This window comes from Lissotriton vulgaris, chromosome 11 (genome assembly GCF_964263255.1).
Source record: "Lissotriton vulgaris chromosome 11, aLisVul1.2, whole genome shotgun sequence".
In the NCBI taxonomy this organism is placed as follows: Eukaryota; Metazoa; Chordata; class Amphibia; order Caudata; family Salamandridae; genus Lissotriton; species Lissotriton vulgaris.
In genome coordinates this window covers 1,087,221,253-1,087,243,851 of record NC_141699.1, presented here as the reverse complement: position 1 = coordinate 1,087,243,851, position 22,599 = coordinate 1,087,221,253, and the positions used below count along the sequence as shown (strand labels likewise).

At 43.9% G+C, this 22,599-nt stretch overlaps 1 protein-coding gene across 1 annotated transcript in view; it reads left to right on the top strand.

The window, feature by feature from the left end:
* The window catches only part of LOC147684192 (receptor-type tyrosine-protein phosphatase eta-like), a 134,252-nt gene that overhangs the window by 99,657 nt on the left and 11,996 nt on the right, over positions 1-22,599 (top strand). Inside the window, exons 10-11 of the mRNA XM_086942605.1 lie at positions 3,740-3,994; positions 20,993-21,072. Of these exons, the coding sequence (XP_086798731.1) occupies positions 3,740-3,994; positions 20,993-21,072 (335 nt within the window). The remainder of the gene's footprint in view (positions 1-3,739; positions 3,995-20,992; positions 21,073-22,599) is intronic.

Genomic DNA, 22,599 nt, shown 5'->3' with positions numbered 1-22,599 from the left:
ATGTAAAATTTGTAATGACAAATATTTTAAGAAATATTTTAGGTGTTTTTGATTACTTTGTAGAGGTTTAGGGTAGGAAGTTACTTAAATAATAATAAATGTGAATAATGTTTATTAATTGTTTAAAAAATATATTTATTATGTTGTGTGTTAATTGTGCTGTGCATTTTATTTGTAAGTTACATTATGTTTGTTGATTGTTATGATTGTGAAAATATAGTGTGGTATTTTAATTATATTATTATTGTTTTTATTTAAAATAGCTATTAAACAATATAATAAATATGTAATTTGTTTTCATTTAAAAAAAAATATATATATAAAATATATCTAAATATTTATATTTGTTGTTATTTAGTATAGTTGTTAAAATACTTTATTTATTTGAAGTGAACTACTCTCTCTCTCCACTGTTGCACTGACTGAAGTGGGAATAGTAAATTGTTACCCCTACTTTGTCTAACACTTTCTCTACTGTTGCACTGACTGGAGTGGGAATAGTAAATGTTACCCCTCTGCAATCTAACACTTTCCCTACTGTAGCACAGAATGGATTAGGAATAGTAAATTTTACCCTTCCTGAGTACAACGCTTTCCCTACTGTTTCACCGACTGGAGTTGGAATAGTAAATGTTACCCTTCTGCAATCCAATACTTTCCCTACTAAGTACAATGCTTTTCCTACAGTTAGAGAGATTGGACTGGGAATTGTATATGCATTATTCCTACAATTGTATAGGTGTGTGTACATTGTTTAAGTTTATTCTATCATGATGTTTCTCTGTATTCAATAGTATATTATTTTTTATTTATTTATGTTTGTAATATTTAATATATATTTTTTGTAAAATAAATAATGTTATATTGTTTACTTTTATATATGTAATTAAATTGGTACTTTTTTCCAATTTTTTACATATATTTGTTATAGTTTAAATGTATTGTGTGTGTGTAAATATATATATATATATATATATATATATATATATATATATACATATATATATATATTAAACTATTTGTTATATTTTTGAAGTATACAAAAAAGGTAATTATTATATAAATTATAATTATTATTTAATTATTATTTTAACATTATATTAATGTTTCTTTTTAAATTATATATGTTGAAATAAACAGACACATAAATATATGAGTTTTTAAATAGTAAAAGAGGTAAAAATAATTTTCAAATATTTTGAAATATATATTATTTTATATTACTGTGGAATGGTAATATATTTAATGTTTACTATGTTTAACTATGTTTATATTAAAATGTGATATTTTTGTCTTTGCTATTAGTGTATAACAATATTTTTTTCATGATTTTTGTTATTTACATTATAAGTATAGATAATAATATTTTTGGGTTCAATATTTTTGACACATATTTATGTCCCATGATATTTGTGATTTTGACATTTTGGCAGTGAACCATAATATAGTACTACCCTTGGTCCCTACACATCCTTAAGTGTCCCTTGCATTTGTAAAACAACACCTCTAGGCTCTGCACTGGACCTCTGTACAGGGAAAGAAAGGTTCTGTCATGTTGGGTTTAGGTATACAGGGGCACTGTAGGGCTGTTTGCAGTAGGGCACGCAAGAATTGCTGTGGGTCAGGTTACCCCTCAAAAGATTTTCTCAATTGGTTAGGGAGGGGTCAGGAGTCAGCCTCAACCACGGGCCAGTGCCATGCACAAATGTGGCACCCCGGTCACCCTCTCCAGAACACTACTGGGCCTGTGGAAGACAGAAGAAAGACTGTACCTGCTGTTGAAAACTGTGAGTAGAACAATAGAGCTGGACCTGCTCCCACGTGTTCTCAGGACCAAAAAGTGGACTCCAAGGGTCAGTTGGCTGACAACCTACAAAGCTAAAGTATCATCAAAGCCACAACAAGTTCATCTTTCTTGAAGAGCCCAGTTGAACAGTCCGCACCGGACCTGCTCTGGATCCTGGTGTTGACTCCTGAGGAGTGGAGTGAGACTTTATCCTAAGTACTGTTCCTGAGGGCATGGAACACTTGGCTGGTGTCAGAGTGTACCTCTTCTGCCTAATATTATTATTGGGGGACTTTGAAACTTTTTGTTAAGTATTTGCTTGGAGAACCATTGCGGGAACAAACTGCTATCTGAGATGCCAGGGGAACATAACCAGTTGGCCTCACTTCCCTGTAGTTCCCATACATTCTTCTCCTTGTAACAGAATCTGTCAACACCATGTCCTCCTTAGTTCCCATCTGCAGTTTCATTGGTGCTGCCATGGGAGGTGACTCAATTGATGCCTGAGATCCCTGTGGCTAAAAAAAACTCGAACATCTCCAATGGAGGTCTTTGTGCCTAAACCAACAATGTTGCTGAGATAACTCTCTATGCCCAAATATGCTGACACGAAATTCCACGGCCTTTCTCCACAGAGGACTGTGAACATTACAAGGTAACTTTACCATGGGACCATGTATCTGACCTGCGCTCTATCGTGGTTTACCTTAAACATTATCCTTGTCCTAGTCAAGCTCAACCAGATGACCCTGGCTGGCGCTTGACTCTATTGTTTGCTATTTTCATTTAATCAATTGAACACGATTTATAGAGAGGGACTAATCACCTGGGAGGGTATCCAGGCGTTGATTTCCATTACTGAATTTTTGTAATTTTGTAGTCATTTTGGTCACTAAGCCATAATCTGTGTATAAATTGGAGATGGATTTTTATTGTTTTGTGTTTATGACTTTTTAAATGTTTTGGAACTCTTAAATTCTTTACACATTTTCTTATGTTAAGCCTAACTGCTCTGTGCCACAGCCACCAGGGGTTGGGGTCAGGTAAAAATGATTGAATCCTGGATTGGACCTAACAGGAATAGTGTCAATATTACTTGTGTTGGCCTAGCTGCCATCACAACTAATTGACTTCTAAAGAGCTGGTATTTTCCAAACCCATCTTCTCTTTACGAGCCAACACCTTCAGAGAGGACCACCTGTTTAATGCAAGCAATGAACAGCAATAATGCCCTCAAAATTGGGTGTTATCTACTATAAGCCACCTGAGCGAGAACCATTTAGGGCCCTATTACGATGTTGGGCGGACTTGCATCTGCCTGACACCGTATCGGTATGGGAACCGGCCGACCATGGGTCAACCGTACTGCATACCAAATGGTGCAGTCATAAACTCCCAATTGCCTGTAGGAGCTTGTGCTGCTGCCGTAAACCGTCCTTAGCACAAGCTCCCATAGAGGAATGGGAGTTTGTGTGTATTCCAGCACCATGTGGCCAGCACCTCACAGTGCCTGCCAAAGATTGCAGGGATTCACAGGGGGTGGGCCCCCAACCAGAGGCCACAAAAGAGAAGGGGGCCCTGTAAGGGGCCCCAGTGTTGCTTTCCGACAAGCTTTCCATGTCAGAAAGTCAGGCATGGAAAGCCTGTCTGAAATTTACATCACAATCTCCATGGTGGTAACGCCGTCCATAGGAACTAAGGGCCGGCTTCAGATTGGCTGATTGGAATCCAGCCGTAATCACCATCCGGTCTCACTTTTGACCTCTTGATTTGTAATGTGGATGTTGAAACTGAAACTACAATGTGATTCCAAAAGCCTTAGACCTGAGGTCAGAGGCTTTCCAAATTACATCATATTTAGGGCCTAAATGTTTATGAAAATTTCTATATTTTTAATATAGTTCTTTAAATAATTTATTTGATAGTAACTCAAATATTTCTTTTTTCTTACAGTGCCCAATGTAACCAACAAACTAGCAATCACAGATGTTTCCTTCAATTTAGTTTCTCTCAGCTGGCTACCACCGACTGGCAACAAAAGCTACTATTTGATACAAGTTTTAGGAAATCCTACCTCAAATGTGACCGTATTCACTGAATTTGTGTCTATCAAATACTTAATACCTGGGAATAATTACACATTCTTAGTCTCAGCTGTGTCTGACAATGGCCTAATGGGAAAGAGCAGTGTGATATCACAATACACAGGTGAGCTTTTCACATATGAAAGAAATTAATCTTTAAAATGTATTTTAAATGGAATATAGACCATATCATCTAATTTGCTTATGATTTCATGAGCAATGTACCTTATTTGGTTCAGCATTATTGAGAGTTTTGACACTTTAATTCTATCCCGCAGAGTTCCAAACTGAGATTCATAACCTTCTTCCAATTTAGCATTTCATTGTAAATAAATAAACTGTCTGATTAATAAAATGTAACATTTTGAAAAGAAGAAATGTGAATGATATGTCAACTACAAACATGGGTCTTACTTTTGAAAATCTTCCACATTAAACCAATTTAAAAATAGGGGTTTATTCTACACTTACTGCCCTTAAGAACCTAATTGATATCAAACCTTTCATGAGGATTTGTGCATGCCTTTCAAGGGTGTCGGAATGAACCTGGAATTTCCACCTCCAGGCACATTTTGAGTGCAAGTAGGATGAAACATAAGCCATTTTCAGACAGTAGATACTGTGAGATTTTTTGAACAAATATCTTTATTATCATGGTCCTTACTGGAATATCAGTTTTAGTTTTGAAATGTTAATCACTGCAATGCTGGTTGATATCACATTTATGTAGGCATTTACATGTTTCAGTCTTTATATCTCTGCTCAACTAAATATTTTAAATTCAGTCATTAAATATTAATGCACTTTAGCAGTTTATCTTCAGTGAAAAGGTACTAAAACAGAGAGAACGTTTAAATTTACTGGTAACTATATTTGATAGGTTTAAGGCAGGCTTCTCCAATGAGTTGCTTGTGACCTACTGGTTGCTCTGCACCTACCAAGTAGCTCTCCAATGCACAGCTCAGCCTACTAAAACAGACACTTTGGTGTTGGTTGAATTAGTCTATGTTGACTAAATTTAAAAGTGTGTATTCAAATCAAAAATGTGTGTAGTTTGAAACCTCATAATTTACAAAATATATTCAAAGCTTATATTTGAGTGATACATCAGGTGGGAAGACTTATTACCAATAATAATACCTTGGGGCCAGGTGCATTGCAGCAATACCTGTTGTGTATTATCCATGTAAAAGCATTGCAAATTGATAAATGCCTATTAACATTAAGGGCAGCAACCCTGTGTGATACACTGAGGTGGGCTCTGCTAGATATCTTGCGTATGGTGCCCACTAATGTAATCTTGTCTGAAATGGTCACTTTTACAACCTAATCATATTAGGGGCTCGGGATGACTTTTAATTGAACATAAGTATCTCTTATTATCGAAAAGGTTGGAGACCCCCGGTTTAGAGGGATGATTTGTAACGTTTGTATATGCCTCATTGGGAACAGCTTTAATGGCTGGTAATTGTCATTACCTTTTTTATGGGCCAACATCTTTACTTCAGTTTAATGCATGCACTGAAAAGCAGTAATGCCCTCAATAAAGGACACTATCTACTACTAGCCACCTAAGTTAGCAATATTATTGACCTAATTTAGAGTTTGGCGGATGGTATACTCCATCACAAACGTGACCCACATCCAGTGCGCCACACGGCAGGTGCCATTGAACATAATACAATTGTAATTCAGTGGACAGGATATCTGTCATGTTTGTTACATAGTAACCTGTCTGTCAAAATCTAAATCAGCCCTAAGCCTTTATGATATTTTCTCTGAGAAAAGCAAACTTCCAGTTCAAAAAAATATTCACATAATTTATTTAATAGTATCTCAAAATCGTATTTTTTTCTCGCAGTACCCAATGTAACCAATAATCGAACTATCACAGATGTTTCCATCTATTCAATTTCTCGGTTCATTTGAATGATCTGCATTTGTTAGCCTTTTTTAGTGCAGATTGGTTGGATTTGGGCTTGCAGTAATTCAAATAATGGATTTAATTGAGCAGGAAATTAACATTTTTGAGTGGCATATTTGAGCTGACAGGAGCTCTAAAGGATTGGACCTGCTCCCTCTTGTATTCAGGAAAAAGAAGTTAACTCCAAAAATCAGTAGGCTGATCTGCTGTGAACTTGAAAGCTACAGGGACATAATAAGCTACAAGAGGACTTTTTTTGAAGTGCATAGATGACCAATACCAACCCTGCTGTTGACCTCTGCTTTAATGAGTTCTGCCTCCCAAGTGCTGTCTCTAAGGCCCTGGAACAGTTTTTGTTTCTTGATTAATTTCTGGTACGACCCCTGAAAACTGGGGCTTAGAATTTTTTTACTTCACTACCTCCAGAGGACCGGGACAAATGTACCAAGCTGATCCACCCAAAGCACAACCTAGGTAAGCTAAAGAAAAGAGATTCCCCATGTTCTAAGTCTCTCGGAAATAGCATATCTGATTCAGTTGGACTTTGGTAAAAAGGAATGCTGCCTTGTGGAGCCCTTGTCAGATACAGCACTGCAGCCTAGCCCAGCTGCAGGATTTTGATCTCTGAAAAAGGGACTAAGACCCTCATTATGATGTTGGGGGACTTGCATCCGCCCAGCACCGCTGGTGAAAAGGAACCGCCTGCCCATGTGCCAGCAATTTCGTAATCCATTTAGGATGCAACCGCACATAGGGGCTTATTACGAAGTCTGTCGGAAAGGCTCCGAACTGCATTTTTGATTTTCCCAACTCTTGTCGGAACCTATGTTTCCGACCGACTCGGAAACATTTCTGACTGAACTTTTACAATGGTAAGGTAACTGTTCTGTCTTTCCTAATCTGTTCCAAGCCGGCATTTGGAGAATCCGAGTTGGTCAGAGCCAAATCGTACAGGTCAATGGACAGCGTTTCTGACTGATGTTTTATGAAGTTGGTTTCGGACAGCCTTTGCGAATCTGTCCATCTGACACAAAGTGGCTGTCGGAAAATGACTTTGGGGGCCCCTAGCAGACCCCCCTTCACATGGGGATACCCATGGGACCCCTCTTTACAACCATGCAGTGTGGAAGGCACCAAGGATTGCCCGTCACAGGGTACAAGGTTGTCCACAACAACCCCTTTTTTCAATGGGAGCCTGGGAGGTCAGTCGAAACACAGGCTCCCATTGAAGTCAATATGAGTCCGACCGAACGGCGTTTGGAAACATCATGATCGGTCAGTCGAACGGACTCCCTGAACCCAAGTTGGTCAGAAACGATTCAGACAAGGAGTATGTCGGAATGCTTTCCGACTGACATTGTAATGTCAAGTCAAGTCATAAAATTTATATAGCGCACTACATACCCAGAGGGTTTCAAGGCGCTTAGGAAGGGGGGAGGGTTATTTGTCAAAAATCCACGTTTTGAGCTGTTTTCTGAACGCTAGATGATTCTGGGTGAGGCGAAGGTAAGCGGGGAGTGAGTTCCATGTTCTGGCAGCCAGGTATGAAAAGGATCTGCCTCCCATGGTGGTCTTGTTGATGCGAGGTACAGTGGCGAGGGCTTGGCTGGAAGATCGAAGTTGGCGGGAGGGGGTGTAGAAGGACAGTCGAGAGTTGAGGCAATATGGTCCGATGTCGTAGAGTGATTTGTGTGCGTGGGTGAGCAGACGGAAAGTGATCCTCTTATTGACGGGTAGCCAGTGGAGGTCTTTAAGGTGACCAGAGATGTGTTCGTTGCGTGGGATGTCTAGTATGAGCCTGGCTGAGGCGTTTTGGATTCGTTGTAGTTTCTTCTGGAGTTTAGCGGTGGTACCTGCGTAGAGGGTGTTTCCGTAGTCCAGTCGGCTCGTGACCAGGGCATGGGTGACTGTTTTCCTTGTTTCGGTGGGGATCCAGCGAAATGTTTTTCTGAGCATGCGAAGAATGTTGAAGCAGGAAGAGGATACGGCGCTGACTTGTCTGTTCATAGAGAGTGAAGAATCCAGGATGACGCCAAGGTTCCGTGCGTGGTCTGTCGGGATGGGTGCATTTCCGAGGGCTTCCGGCCACCAGGAGTCGTCCCATGCAGAGGGAGATTTACCTAAGATGAGGACTTCTGTTTTGTCTGAGTTTAGTTTTAGACGGCTTTGTTTCATCCATTCGGCAACTTCTTTCATTCCTTCGTGTAGGTTAGTTTTGGCGGTGCTGGGGTCATTGGTGAGAGAAAGGATTAGTTGAGTGTCATCCGCGTAAGAGATGATGTTGAGGTTGTGTTGGCGGGCGATGGCCGCGAGGGGGCTCATGTATACGTTGAAGAGGGTGGGGCTGAGTGAGGATCCTTGTGGTACGCCGCAGATGATTTCAGAGGCCTCGGACTTGAATGGTGGGAGGCGGACTCTTTGGGTTCTTCCGGTGAGGAACGAGGTGATCCATTCCAGTGCCTTTCCTTGGATTCCGATGTTTCTGAGGCGTTGTAAGAGGGTGCTGTGGCAGACTGTGTCGAAGGCTGCAGAGAGGTCGAGGAGGATGAGGGCGACTGTGTCTCCATTGTCCAGTAGAGTTCGAATGTCGTCTGTTGCTGCGATGAGGGCGGTCTCAGTGCTGTGTTTGGCTCGGAAGCCAGATTGTGAGGGGTCGAGTGATTTGTTGGTTTCGAGGAAGGCGGCGAGCTGGTTGTTGACAGCTTTCTCGATGACTTTGGCCGGGAATGGAAGAAGCGAGATGGGGCGGTAGTTTTTGAGTTCGGTGGGGTCTGCTGTTGGTTTTTTCAGAAGGGCGGTGAGTTCAGCGTGTTTCCAGTCTTCTGGGAAGGTAGCGGAGTGGAAGGAGCAGTTGATGATGTCTCGGAGGTGCGGAGCTATGACGGAGTCTGCTTTGTTGAAGATGTGGTGAGGGCATGGGTCTGTGGGGGATCCAGAGTGGATGGAATTCATCAGGCGGATGGTGTCCTCAGTGGAGATTGGGTTCCAGGCGTTAAGGGTGTTAACGAGGGGAAGATGGTCAGCTGATGGTAGGGTGGGTTGGCTTCCGGGTTGGTTGTCAAAGCTGTTGTGGATGTCAGCAATCTTGTTGTGGAAAAAAGAGGCTAGGGAGTCGCAGAGGGTTTGAGAGGGGGTGATGTCGTTGGAGTTGGCCGAGGGGTTGGAAAATTCCTTGACGATGTTGAAAAGTTCCTTGCTGTTGTGGGCGTTGTTGTCAAGTCGATCCTTGAATGCTGTTTTCTTGGCTTTACGGATCAGTTGGTGGTGAGTACGGATGGCGCTTTTGAAGGTGTCCTTGGTGTTGGTGGATGGGTCTTTTTTCCAGGCCTTTTCGAGGGAGCGGCACAGTTTCTTGGAATTCTTGAGGTCGTCGTTGAACCATGAGGCCTTCTTGATGCCAGGTTTGTGTTGACGTATTTTCAGTGGTGCTAAGGTGTTGGCGGTGTTGGATAGCCAGAGGGTGAGGTTGGAGGTGGCTTCGTTGGCGTTAGAAGAGAGGGCTGGGGAGGTTTGAAGGAGCGATGTGGAGATCTGCTCCGTGGTGATTTTGTTCCAGTTTCTTTGTAGAGTTGGTTGGAGGTGGATGATGGGTTTCGGCTTGTTGTAGGTGAAGTGAACGCAGCTGTGGTCAGTCCAGAGGAGATCCGTAGTGTGGCTGAAGGAGACATGGTTGCTGGAGGTGAAGATGGGGTCGAGTGTGTGACCAGCGATGTGGGTGGGGGAAGTGACCAGTTGTTTAAGTCCGAGATTGGCGAGGTTGTCCAAGAGGGTGGCGGTGTTGCGGTCGTTGATCTTTTCAAGGTGGAAGTTGAGGTCTCCCAGAAGGATGTATTCTTTGGAGGGGAGCGCGTGTGGGGTGATGAAGTCCGTGATGTCTTCACTGAATTTTGCGCGGGGTCCTGGTGGTCTGTAGAGGAGAGTGCCACGGAGTGTGGTTTTGGGGTCGATGTGGATCTGGAAGTGAAGGTGTTCGGAATTAGCGAGGTTGGTGTCAGAGCTGGTTGAGATGCGGATTGATTTCTTATGGACGATAGCGATTCCTCCTCCTGTATGGTCTGTGCGGTCCTTGCGTGTGATTTTATAGTCATCAGGGATAGCGATGGCGATGTCAGGGGCGGAGGAAGCGTTCATCCATGTTTCCGTTAGGAAGGCGACGTCTGGAGAGATGGTGTCTAGTAGGTTCCATAGGTCAATGGCGTGCCTGTGCACCGAGCGGGTGTTGAGAAGGGTGCATTGTAGGTGGTTGGGGTTGGTAATCTGTGTTGTGGTCGTAGCGGAGATGTTGTCGGTGCCGCTGAATTTGCAGGAGAGGCAGGAGAACGGTCCATGGGTGCGTCCAGGAGCGGCTTGGACGCAGATGGGGGCGCGACCGGGGTTAAGGGCTAGGAGGGTGGCGGCATCGTAGGTAGTGCGGGGGGGCTGGGCAGCGTGAGGGGCAGGGGGTCTGGCGCTGGGCGCGGTCCAGGCGCGGACGGGCGTAGACGGGCTTACCTTTGGCGCACCTTCGGCGCGGCTGGGGCGCGGTCGCTGCGCGTGAACGCTGCGCGCGGGAACTACTGTCATATATGGATGGTGGAGGGGGAGGGGCGAGGGCGTCTCAGCTGGGAGGCGGGTCGGGCACACGAGGACGACAACAAACACCCAAAATGGAGGCGGGGGGAGGGGCAGAGCGAGCGGAGCGCTGTAGGTGAAAGCGCAAACAAAATGGGAAAGTAATACAATGAGGGCTAGAGCGCTAATACCATAAAGCGCTAGACAGAGCACACAGCAGGCTATAAACGCGAGTAGCTAGCAAAGCGAGTGATCAGCAGAGCAGCGCTATGTAAATGGTGATATAGAGCGCTATTTCTACAGAGCAATAAGCAAAGCACAGAATATGCAGGCTATAGGTAAAAGTAGCTTTCCAAAACGAGTAATCAACACAGCAGCGCTACGATACCAGGCTTCAGGCAGGGACCCAGGGAGCGACCACTCAGTCTGTGAAGGATGAGTGAGTCACAGCTTCTGCAGGACGGGGAAGCGCTGATAAAGTTTGTGGGAGGGCGTCTCAGCTGGGAGGCGGGTCGTGCACACGAGGACGACAACAAACACCCAAAATGGAGGCGGGGGGAGGGGCAGAGCGAGCGGAGCGCTGTAGGTGAAAGCGCAAACAAAATGGGAAAGTAATACAATGAGGGCTAGAGCGCTAATACCATAAAGCGCTAGACAGAGCACACAGCAGGCTATAAACGCGAGTAGCTAGCAAAGCGAGTGATCAGCAGAGCAGCGCTATGTAAATGGTGATATAGAGCGCTATTTCTACAGAGCAATAAGCAAAGCACAGAATATGCAGGCTATAGGCAAAAGTAGCTTTCCAAAACGAGTAATCAACACAGCAGCGCTACGATACCAGGCTTCAGGCAGGGACCCAGGGAGCGACCACTCAGTCTGTGAAGGATGAGTGAGTCACAGCTTCTGCAGGACGGGGAAGCGCTGATAAAGTTTGTGGGAGGGCGTCTCAGCTGGGAGGCGGGTCGCGCACACGAGGACGACAACAAACACCCAAAATGGAGGCGGGGGGAGGGGCAGAGCGAGCGGAGCGCTGTAGGTGAAAGCGCAAACAAAATGGGAAAGTAATACAATGAGGGCTAGAGCGCTAATACCATAAAGCGCTAGACAGAGCACACAGCAGGCTATAAACGCGAGTAGCTAGCAAAGCGAGTGATCAGCAGAGCAGCGCTATGTAAATGGTGATATAGAGCGCTATTTCTACAGAGCAATAAGCAAAGCACAGAATATTGATGTATGTAAGCATCCCTGCACTGTGTGGCAGGAACCTGAGGACCAGGGGAATGGGGCCCTGCTAGGGTTCTCCAATGTTGCTTTCTGACAGTATTTCCATGTCGGAAAGACCAACATGAAATAGCTGTCGGAAACTGACACCATAATCCCGACGGTTGAAATGCCATCCTTATGGGATTATGCTGCCTTTTCAACTGAAGCCAATTGGAACTGTGTCAGATTCCCCCACAGGTTTAAACTCTGACCCCGTCATCCTAATACGGCAATTGGACTTTAAACCTAACATGTCGGGCAGAAAGTCTCTTACTGAGTGTCGGAGGCTTTCCGCCCAACATCGTAATCGGGCCCAAAGGCTCTGATTTAGATTTTGATGACCTTACCATTGTCCGGCCGCACTTTCAAATACTCCCTCATATTTAGATGTTGCGGCTAGAGACAGAAGACTGCGGCGGTTTTCTCTGCTGGCTAGCAGTATCCCATCACTGTCAGGCCTCTGAAAAGGAGACTAAGGGTCCTATTTGAGATATTGACGATGGTATAGCACCGAGCCAGTTTAGATGTTCCCATTGTGCTGACCGTATCCTGACGGAGTGGGGCAATTGTGGTGTGGAGGGTAAGTATTACTTACTTAAATTTCAATACACAGATATTTTGAGTATATGTCAATATGTACATGTAGGTATTGTGTACTGGCCATTGTTATGACCTACATCAAAGCACACCAACAACCTAAACACACCATTGACTGTACACACACATTAACCACAAAAGCCTACCTTAGAATCCAGTCACAATGGGGTGGCTGTGCATTGTGATCAAGTAGCAGCAGAACAGCAAAGACCTGTAGAATGGCGTTGAAGATGGAATTACTGGTAGGATCCCGAAAAAAGGTTTCCCCACCACAGTTGACTCGACAGAAAGGCACATCATAATCTGGATAGTGGGAATCTTATAGCGACTCCCTCCAACAGCCACTCCAGTCTACGAGAGAGACAGATCCTGGTGAAGTGGGTGGAACTGCAGAGGTCTTCCCTCCAGTACCCAGACAACGTCTAAATTTGGTGGGTGGACTGCCAAGGTGGATGTGTGGAAAAAACTTCAAAAAAGTGATGGTGAGACCAGTCCCATCATGATCTAAATCAGGCACTAAGTGGGAAAGTAGAAATCATGAACAAGTGAAGGAGCCAACTGTATCCTGCTGACAAGATGACTTCCTTTGGAGCAAGCTTTGAATTTTGCTTCACGGACCTCCAAAACCAGTGGTTGTTCTGGGACCTTGTCTGAGCCTATCCAACATTGTGGAGCCCTCCTCAAATACTGCCTTCTGCCTTCCTCTAAGGAAGAATTTTGACTTCCATTTTTGAAACCTCCAACCTGGTTAAACCTAGTTGAACTTGGTTGGTGTATATGAATCCCGTTCCATTGTGATCAACCTAAAATCACATCCAAGTCTACCTTGAGTAGTTGACCACTATTTGTGCTTAATGATTTTTGGCACTACTGTTACTTGAAGAAAATTTATCTTTGGTTCCCCTTATTGGATTATGTTTGTTTTATGTCATTTTATTAACTAAAAGTTGCACAATTTTTGCACAATTTTTCAAATTATGGCCCTATTAGGATGGCCCGTCCGCCACCCCCGAGGTGGAGGGACCGTCCGCAGGGGCAGTGCCGGTCCCTCCAGTGGAATTAGGATGTGACCGCAACCCTGGCGGTCACATCCCATATATTTAACATTGCGGGGGGTGCTGCTTTAAGCAGCACCAGCCGCAAAGTTAAACATGCATGCTGTGCATTTGCATGCACAAAGCGTGCCTGTTGCATTGTGCATGCAAATGCAGGGGGGTACCATAGGTACCCCCCATATGCACCCTTCACCCCCCTTTACCCTGGGGTCCCACAACGGGCCCCCAAAAGAAAAGACTGTATGCCTTTCCGTGGCGGCATGTTCTGAAGCACATCCTAATATGACTGGCGGTGTCTGATAGACACCGCCACCATATTAGAGCTTTTCCGCCACGGTCGGAAGGTGACTGCGGCGAAAAGCGGCAGACGGTCTTCCCATCCGCCGATGACCCCCCAGCCATCCTAATGTGGCGGGGGGTCTTTTCATTCACCGCAGCGGTGAATCTGCATCCTCCAAGCCAGCGGTGGCTTCCGCCGGCCTGGAGGATGCGGATTCGTCGCAATCCTAATCGAGCCCTATGTTTGGGATTTTTATTTTATGGTATTTATACTTCATGGCTGTTTTGGGCTGCATAAATACACATTGCCTTAAGTTAAACCTGAAGTATGAGAAAAGTGATGAATGAAATTCTTGAATACTCTCAGCCTTGGTAATTATTTGGAGCCTTTTCCCTATCCATTTGTATTTTGCACGGCATACCACGAAGTTTGGACGAAGCTATATTCAAATCAGTCTTCACCTTGCTCTAATAAGACAGTCCAGCTATGCACTGCCTGGCCACGTACTCCCATACCATTTATTTCACAACAACTTAGGACTGGTATTGCCCTATTTGGGGCTCATCACCGAGGTATAGGTTTGTTCCAGTGACATAGCCTCTGTCACAGAGCCTATAGGGGCAACGTGTAAACTATTTATACAGTACTGATACCACGCCCTAAGTTAAGACCAACTGCAATAAAGCACAGGGCAGATACAGAAACCAGATTCCTTAGGATCTTACGTTTTACCTTCGGACTTCTTCTCTGGAATGGAAGTTTAGACTCTCAGTCTTTAGTGGACAAGGGAGCAGGCTATACCTGAGAAGCGTTCTATGTCTTTGGATAGTTACTGGATGAGGTCTTGGCGCCTTTGACTTTGCATAGGAAAGGTCTTAGTGGGAGAAATGTGCATTGAGCACCGAGAAAAGGTCCCCCACTGGTCTAATACTTTTTACACCTCTCCTGGGGAAAGATTACTATCTTTGGACCTAATCACTTTTTTGGAGCTCAGATTCTTCCAGGGGGACAAGGCTGCAGGCTGTAGTCAAAGAGGGCTCTACAGGGCTCTGTACCTTCTTCACAAGGTTCAGCAGAATCAGACGTGCTACTGCAAGAAAAAGGTAGTGGAAGCAGAAGAGATCTGTAGCACAGGGGCAATGCACCTTTGTCACATTGGCTTGGCAGGTTGGTTCCAGTCCTCCACCAGTTCTCAGGGCAAAAAGTTGGCAAAATGTTTCTAAGTCCTATGTTTTAGGATTTCTTAAGAGGAGCACACTTAGACACTAGATAAAAGGCCCAGACACTGTGGACAATACTAGAGAGTCAAGACTCACTTTAGCAGAGGCCAGCAGCAGGGTTCATGGCATATCCAGTTGGAACTGGTCAGCTGATAATGCAGGCTAAGGGTCTTTTGGAGCTTTTTGTGTCCTTGTAGCTCAAACAGAGGTCAGCATTATGACACGTGGAGTCAATTTTTTTGTCCTTGGGAAAAGAGGGAAAACAGGTCTAATCTTCAGTGTTCTGCTCAGGTCACAGACATCAGGTCTAGAAACCCAGATAGCGTTCTTATGAGGGAACTGTGGGTGCCACATTTGTGTATGAGACCAGCCTTGGGTCGGGGTGACTTCTAGCTCCTGCTTCAACAATGGTATAAAAGTTCCCTGGGGCAACCCTACCCACTTCTGCAGCACTTACTATGTGCCCTACTGCAATCAATCTCACAGTGCCCCTCTCTACCAAAAAGGCAATATGGCAGAACATTTCCTCCCTCCTCCTCTGTAGTCACTCAAAACAGGATGTTCTGGCAGCTCCCCTCCCTGGGCATGGTGCCTGACTGGCCACCAGTTCTTGCTTCCTGGCCCTAGGTACCAACAGGAGTTGTAAACTGCCTGAACGGAGGTCTCTCCTGGGGACATGAGGTAAGACAATTTCAGAATACGGGAGGGTCTTTTCAATTAAAGGCCCTAAGCACAATGCAAAGGACCTTAAAGAAGATTCTTTTTTGGACCGGCAGCCAGTGTAGCACTGCCAGGGCCGGCCTGGCTGACTGATGTTTGGGTATTTTAACCAGAATTTTGGCTGGGGCATTCTGAACCACTTGCAGTCTTTTTATCACACGTTTTGGACTCCCAACATCAAGGGAGAACCCATAATCAAATCATGCATTTATAAGAAACTGCACAGCAAGTCACCTGGTGGATTGTGGTAATAAATATAGGGGCCTTCTTAAGGACCTAAGAATGCCGAAACATGAGCCAGCTAGTTTCATGGCTTGGGTTTCCATTGAAAGATTTTCAATAAATCCAAGAACCCAAACTTTTTACTGCTTGGATAGGCTTGGGTATTTCTCCTAGTTGCTCTGGCCAGGATACTTTCAGCCACCGAGAGCTGTTATTGCCTACCACAAGAACCTCTGTTTTTGTTTCATTAAGATTCAGGCTGCTAACAGCTATCCAATCTATAACCTCATTAAGACATGTCTTAAGGAGAGTGGAGGATTGGATAACTTCAGGAGTAAAGGCCATGATGATCTGAGTGTTATCTACATATGGCACTATGGCAAATCCATGTGATCACACAATTTCTGCAAAGGGTAAAACATAAAAAAATTAAAAAATGTGGGGCTAAGGTAGGATCCTTGTGAAACTCCACACTGGAGATATTTAACTGGAGAATGCAGAGCACCTTCACACACTTTCAACCATTTAATGGCATCTCCTGTGATTCAAACTACCCTCATTCTTTGGGTGAGGGTGATATGTGACATAGTGTTGAATGCAGCACTCACCTCGTTCCTAACAAAAATGAATGTGCCCTCATGTAACGCAACTGGTGCTATGTAAGGCGCTCTGATACCTGATACCTTTGGGTCAAGTTTACGCTATATAAAACTCCATAAAATAAATGTTTTTTAAAAAGAACCCTGACCGATGAACCTCCCTGATCTAGGATAGCCTGGAGTTCCTCTGTAGCTTTTAACAAATCTGTTTCTTTTCTACTCCCGGTCCTGAAGCCTGTCTGCATAGGATGAAGAATATCATAGGATTCCGGGAAATTAGATAGGCGTTTATTATCATGCTTTTCTGATATTTGTCTGGCTTCTGGAAGCAATGAGATTGGCCTATAGCTTTCTGCTAACAGGGGATTTGTTGTCAATTCTTTTAAAAACGGTTTTACCATTGCATGTGCCTATTTTTGAGGAATGCATCCCTTTCCAGAAAGTGATTAAGTATGTCCTGAAGAATAGCCATCATAGTGGGGACGCCCTGTGCTAGGATATCAGGTGGTGATGGGTCTGCAGGAGATCCTGACTTAATGACCTGGGAATAATTTCCAAAACTTCCTGACCCAAGGCCTTGAAAGCTGACAGAGTGTGGCCTGACGACTGTCTTACAGGGGGAATCATATTAGCAGTAGGCTACGGTAACAGTTTTAGGAGTCTGTTAACTTGCTCAAGAAAAGAATTGGCTAACAAGTTGTATCTTTGGGTAGAAGGTAGAGGTCCTATAGAACAGGTAGGGAGACTCATTAAATTCTTTAATACTTTGAATGAGACGCATTAAATCCTTTAATACTTTGAATGAACCTTAGAGGAACTGGGGACTCTTTTTTCCCTAAAATGATCGCATCGGGCCTCTGAGTAGTCTTTTATGACCAGTCTGTATAGAATTTTGCTGTCATTATTAAATGCCTTCCTTCATTCTCTTTCCCTTCTTTTGGCTTCTTTCTTCTGCAGGGTCAATTCTGGTATATACAATGGGGCCCTGCTTTTAGTTTGGTTTGGGAAGTTTTAGAGGAACTTGAGGCTCTAGTGTATCAGTAAGCCAGTTCTTAAAGATAATATATCTGTCCAGTGTGTCACCCTTCATGTAGGAGTTGGTTCATTCAGCATGTCCTGCGTTTCCTCATATTTATATTAAGCTTGGATGATAGTCACTTGGGGTTTTGGGCAAGGGGATGTTTGGTTGTTTTTCTGAAACTTCAAGACAGAAGGGGACTATAAAATGGTTGGACCAAGGTATAGAAAAGGCCTCATCTGCGGCCCGCTTATTGAGATTTGTGAACACAGGATCAAGAAGATGCCCCTTTTTGTTGGCGGATATTATTACAGTTCGGCGGAAGAAGAGTGCTTCAAGGTCTTGAATTTTAAGTTTCGCGTTTTCACAACCCGGTTCTTCAAAATGAAAATTAAGGTAACCAAAGAAGGTAAAGTTAGCTTTCCGTAGGCTGTGTTCATTCACTAACTCTGGTAGATCTGCAACTAATTTGGTGACTGACCCAGGAGGATGTTAAACTACAATCACGGAGAATGTAAAATTCGAGCTCATCTTCACAGGAAATTGAAGACTCTCACTGCTCTGTGTATCAATGAGAGTAAAAGTGGAGATGAATTGCTCTTTAAATATTATAGCTAATCCCTCTTCATCTGCCCTCTATTTTGACTAGCTATCAAAATACCCAGGCCAAGGCAATATCTGGAGTTGACTCTTTCCTGGGCCAAGTTTCTGTTAAAAACACGGCGTCCAGTCTTGTTTCCTCTATGAAAAGAAATATAAACATGCCCCCCCCCCCCCCATGCACAGAGGCACAGGGGAGGCCTACTAGGTTCCTTTAGTGCCTCACTTGCACCCTTTTCATGGTGGTCTCACTGCCATGAAAAGGATAGCATTAAGCCAACTCGTATTCTGCTTGGAGGTGTTGCAGTGGCACTGCCAGCATGTTTCTGCCTCTGACCACTGCACAATCACCACTGCATCACAGGTCCCCCACGGTTGCAGTGGCCCCGTGGTGGTACAGCCTCCAAAGTTGTAATAAGGTGGGTGGACTGCTAGTCTGCAAGTTCACGGACCACCAAGAGGACTATGGCAGTCCAATGAACCGCCTTAGTCATAATCATCCCCGTAGTCTTCCCAGTGGATGAACTGTTGCATTTTCTCTTCCAGTTACAATACTGGCAGGCTAAGGGTAAGATGTGCGCTTGCATTCTTTTCCTACAATTGTTATTTATGGAGTTGTTAATTACCCACAGTTCTTCTGACTAGTAGGTTGGTCCCATCTTGAAATGAGCAGAGTTTCTGCCCCCCCCCTGGAAGAGGACAGGTATGCTGTTAGCCCACCTTTGGCACGTGTTGTCTGTGCGTATGCACCAGTGTGTGCCTTATATAGAGGGCCAGACTTCTGCTAAATGACTACACCGCACTGCCAAAATGATAGTTCTAGTCTGTAATAATGGCAATCCCAGAGGTGAATCTGAAACTGACCATGGTACACTCCATATGGTATCCCCTTCCCTCAAAGTTTCCCCTGTCAAATTAAGTAAAAGATTAAAAGCACAAGTTAAGTAAAAGTAGGATCCTATGATCAGCAGCACATATAGTTAATGTTTAATAAACCAGTGATATAAAATAGTAAGTTAAAAGTGATTCCTCCATTACAGTAGTGAAATTGCAGAAATAGTGTCTGCGCAGCGTTGTACCTTATATTCCGGGCCGGGCTTCTGCAACAGGGGTGGCTCATGGCGGTCCTGGGCAGGGAGCATAGGTAGGGGGCCCCCGGAGGAATGTAGGCAAAAAGGCCAGTGAAAAGGGGGGGGTCAGGTGTTTGGGAGTGGAACAGAGCCGGAGGCCGCCTAATCCCTGCCAGGGGCCGCCACGCAAATATGTATCCATCCTCAGAAGATTATTATATTAAGGATATATATTGGCATGGCGGCCCCTGGCATTTGGCGGCCCTGTGCAGGTGCACAGCTTGCACATGCCTAAGGCCGCCACTGTCTGCAAAATGACTAGACTGCACTGCCAAAATGGTGATTCTAGTCTGCAATAATCACAACCTCGAAAGTGGGTCTGAAAACGGCCACAATACACTCTGTAAGATATCCCCTTCCCTCATTATTGTACAAAAGGTTCCCCTGTCAACTCAAGAAAGCAACGCAAGTTAAGTAAAAGTAGGAGCCCGCGATCGGCAGCCAAATAGTTAAAATTGAATAATCTAGTGATTCAAAATAGTGAGTTAAAACTGATTCCTCCAATACAGCAGTGGCGTTAACGAGCAAGGGCAAGCCTTAAATATTTGCAAATTTTTTTTAATAGAGTTTTTTTGTATAACTGTGTTTTTCAACTCTGCAAGAAATTATTTTTAAGGTATGAGCTTAAGTGCTTTTTTAGGATAATATTTAGAGGCCTATCTTAGCAAACATGAGCCTCAGCATCTTTATTCACTGGATGTTGTGCTGGATGTTGTGCTGCTTGTTTCCTGTCCTGGGATGGGAATATAGGGGCCCAATAGGATGGCGGGTGGGTCTCCCCTGCCAGGCTAGGGGCAGCCACCGCTGGCCTGAAGGGGGCTATCCGCCCGCCATCGTACCCGGAATGACCCCCGCCATATTAGTATAGCGGGGGGACCGCGGCGGACAGAAAGACCGTCCGCCGCTTTCCCCCCCCGGTCGCCTTGCGGCCGGGGCGAAAAAGGTTTAATATGGTGGCGGTGTCTATCAGACACCGCCAGCCATATTGGCATGGGCATTTTCCAATGCCTTTCCGTGGCGGCAATGCCGCCAGGGAAAGGCATGCGGAGACACCCTGCAGGGGCCCGTTGTGGGCCCCCAGGAACTGGGTGGGGGGTGCACATTGGGGGTACCTATGGTACCCCCCAGCATTGCAAAGTACAATGTGGCAGGCACCGCGCAGTGCCTGTCACGTTGTGCTTTGTAATGTACAACATGTATCTTTCAGCACCGCCCGCCCCAATGCTAAAGATACAGGATGTGACCGCCACTGTGGTGGACACATCCTAATACCCCCAACGAGACCTCCGCCCTTATGGCAGGTGGTCCCTACACACGACAGGACGACAGGCGGACAAAGTCCGCCCGTCATCCTAATGAGCCCCTTTTTCCGTTCTCGATGCATGGTCTTGCAATAGGACTGTTCCTGGAAGAAACCTTTCCCTTCCCCTTCGCTGAGCTCTTCTTCCAAGTGTTGGGTTCCCTTTTTCTGCTTGCTATCTCAGAGCATGTACCATTTTTTTTCTTCCCACTATTTCCATATTTCACCAGCTGCCACTGCAATGTAAGTCTAACACAATTCCAAAATATTAAACTTGCAAGTGATACTACACGTTAACCATGTTCAAATCTACTCTATCCCAGGTAGACCTGAAATAAGTCATACTTTACACTATGCTACTCACAGGACTGGTAGTGGTTTTTTAGGTAGGGATATTAAAGATTTTTGCTCCTTGGTATGCAGCAGAGATTTTTAGATATTTTAACATTTGAGCTGGACCATAAGAAGTAAAAATATACTAAGATATACATTTTGGTACACACATAGCCCTTAGCATGTATACCTACCACTGGTTACATTACTGCTTACAAGTAGATTACAATTAGCTTACATTAAGCTTACAATTGTGGCAACAGAGTTTCAATGAACAAGGTAAATGGGTATTTATTCTTTTTTTTTTCAGTTTCCGGGCTGCTCTTTCCATCTTTGAAATTTACCTCAAGGCTCCCTGCATATCAACGAAAAGAATATATTATATCAAAGGTATGGAAATAATGATCTTGAATATTTATGTATAGAGAGCTAAAACTTCAATGCAGTAACATTTTGTGAGTGGGTGCTTATGGATAAAATTGCTTGTGAAAGACATCAAAATTCATGGTTGTAGAAGAGCAGGGGAGCAGGGTGGAAGTATGTGTGTTATTTGTATATATATATATATATATATATATACGGAAGCAGTCCTAGTCCCGGCCAATAATGGCGGAACCAAACAGGTCCAGACCTCAGAAGCCTCACGCCCAGCAATGCAATGCAGCCACAGAAATTCCAAGAATCCAAGAGTGGATAGCAGGGAAGACGGTTTATTTAAATAAAGATGACGCGTTTCGCTCCACACGAGAGCTTGTTCACATAGCGCGTCAGGAACAGAAAATGCATTAAAATAGTAACAATGAACAAAGGACAATCAAAAAGTGACCAATGGTGAACGCCTTCTCTATACTTCATAGTGAACATAGTGAAAAGACTCACTAGCTGACAAATTCACAAAAAAAATGATAACGTGCAAACCATATAAAACACATGTAAAGCAGTTCATAGATCAGAGTGCATTCAACTGAAAATATTAAAATCAATGTAACCTACAAAAGTACATTCTGAATGAAAAAAATGAAATTTCAAGACATAGGTAAATTTCATTATATATACAGATTATAAATCCACTTGATAGAAAATGAGTAGCCACCCGCAATTCATATGAGCAAATAATGACATAGTGCCATAATAAGGCAAGAGACATGACTAATCATAACGTGCAAAAACTGCCATGTACCGTGATGGATGGGAATACAATGACTAGTATCATGAAAACATATAACATGATGACCCACAATACTGCTATTTACACAATGAATAAAAAATCAATGATAATGAAAAAGAGCAAGTGATAACAGGTTAAACGTGAAATCCAGATGATCAAAAAAAGCATACAGAAAACAAATAATCAAGAAAATAGAAAGCTGAAAATAAATTATAAAAGGGAAAGAGAAATAAGAGAGCCACAGCTGCAGAGCTGAAAAAATGACCAGAGAATAGTCATACAAGTAGAATAAACATGGAATCTGGCGTACCACAATTAGCTAACCAAACATCTGATTATAATGCTAGAGGGTATACAACAGAAAAGAATATATATGCTGTAGAGACAACCAAATGGCCAACTAAGAAGTGAAGACCTAGATCACATAAGGAGAATCAATGAGAAACAAACTCACAGTAGTGCATACATAGTTCATAGAAAATTACTAAGATCTTCAGTAAGATTCAGCCCATTAGGGGCCTTAGTATCTAAGGCGAGAATCAAATGTGATTCTTTCTGCCGAAGAAGCTTCATTCGATCATCCCCCCGGCAGGGTTGGGGTACCGAACATAGAACTGTGTATTCGAGATCCTTAAGTTTTTAATATATATATATATATATATATATATTGCCACTCTGTAGCTATAGTTAGGGTTACCAGAGATAGGGATTTTTGTTATGTTATGTTATGTTATGTTATGTTAATATGA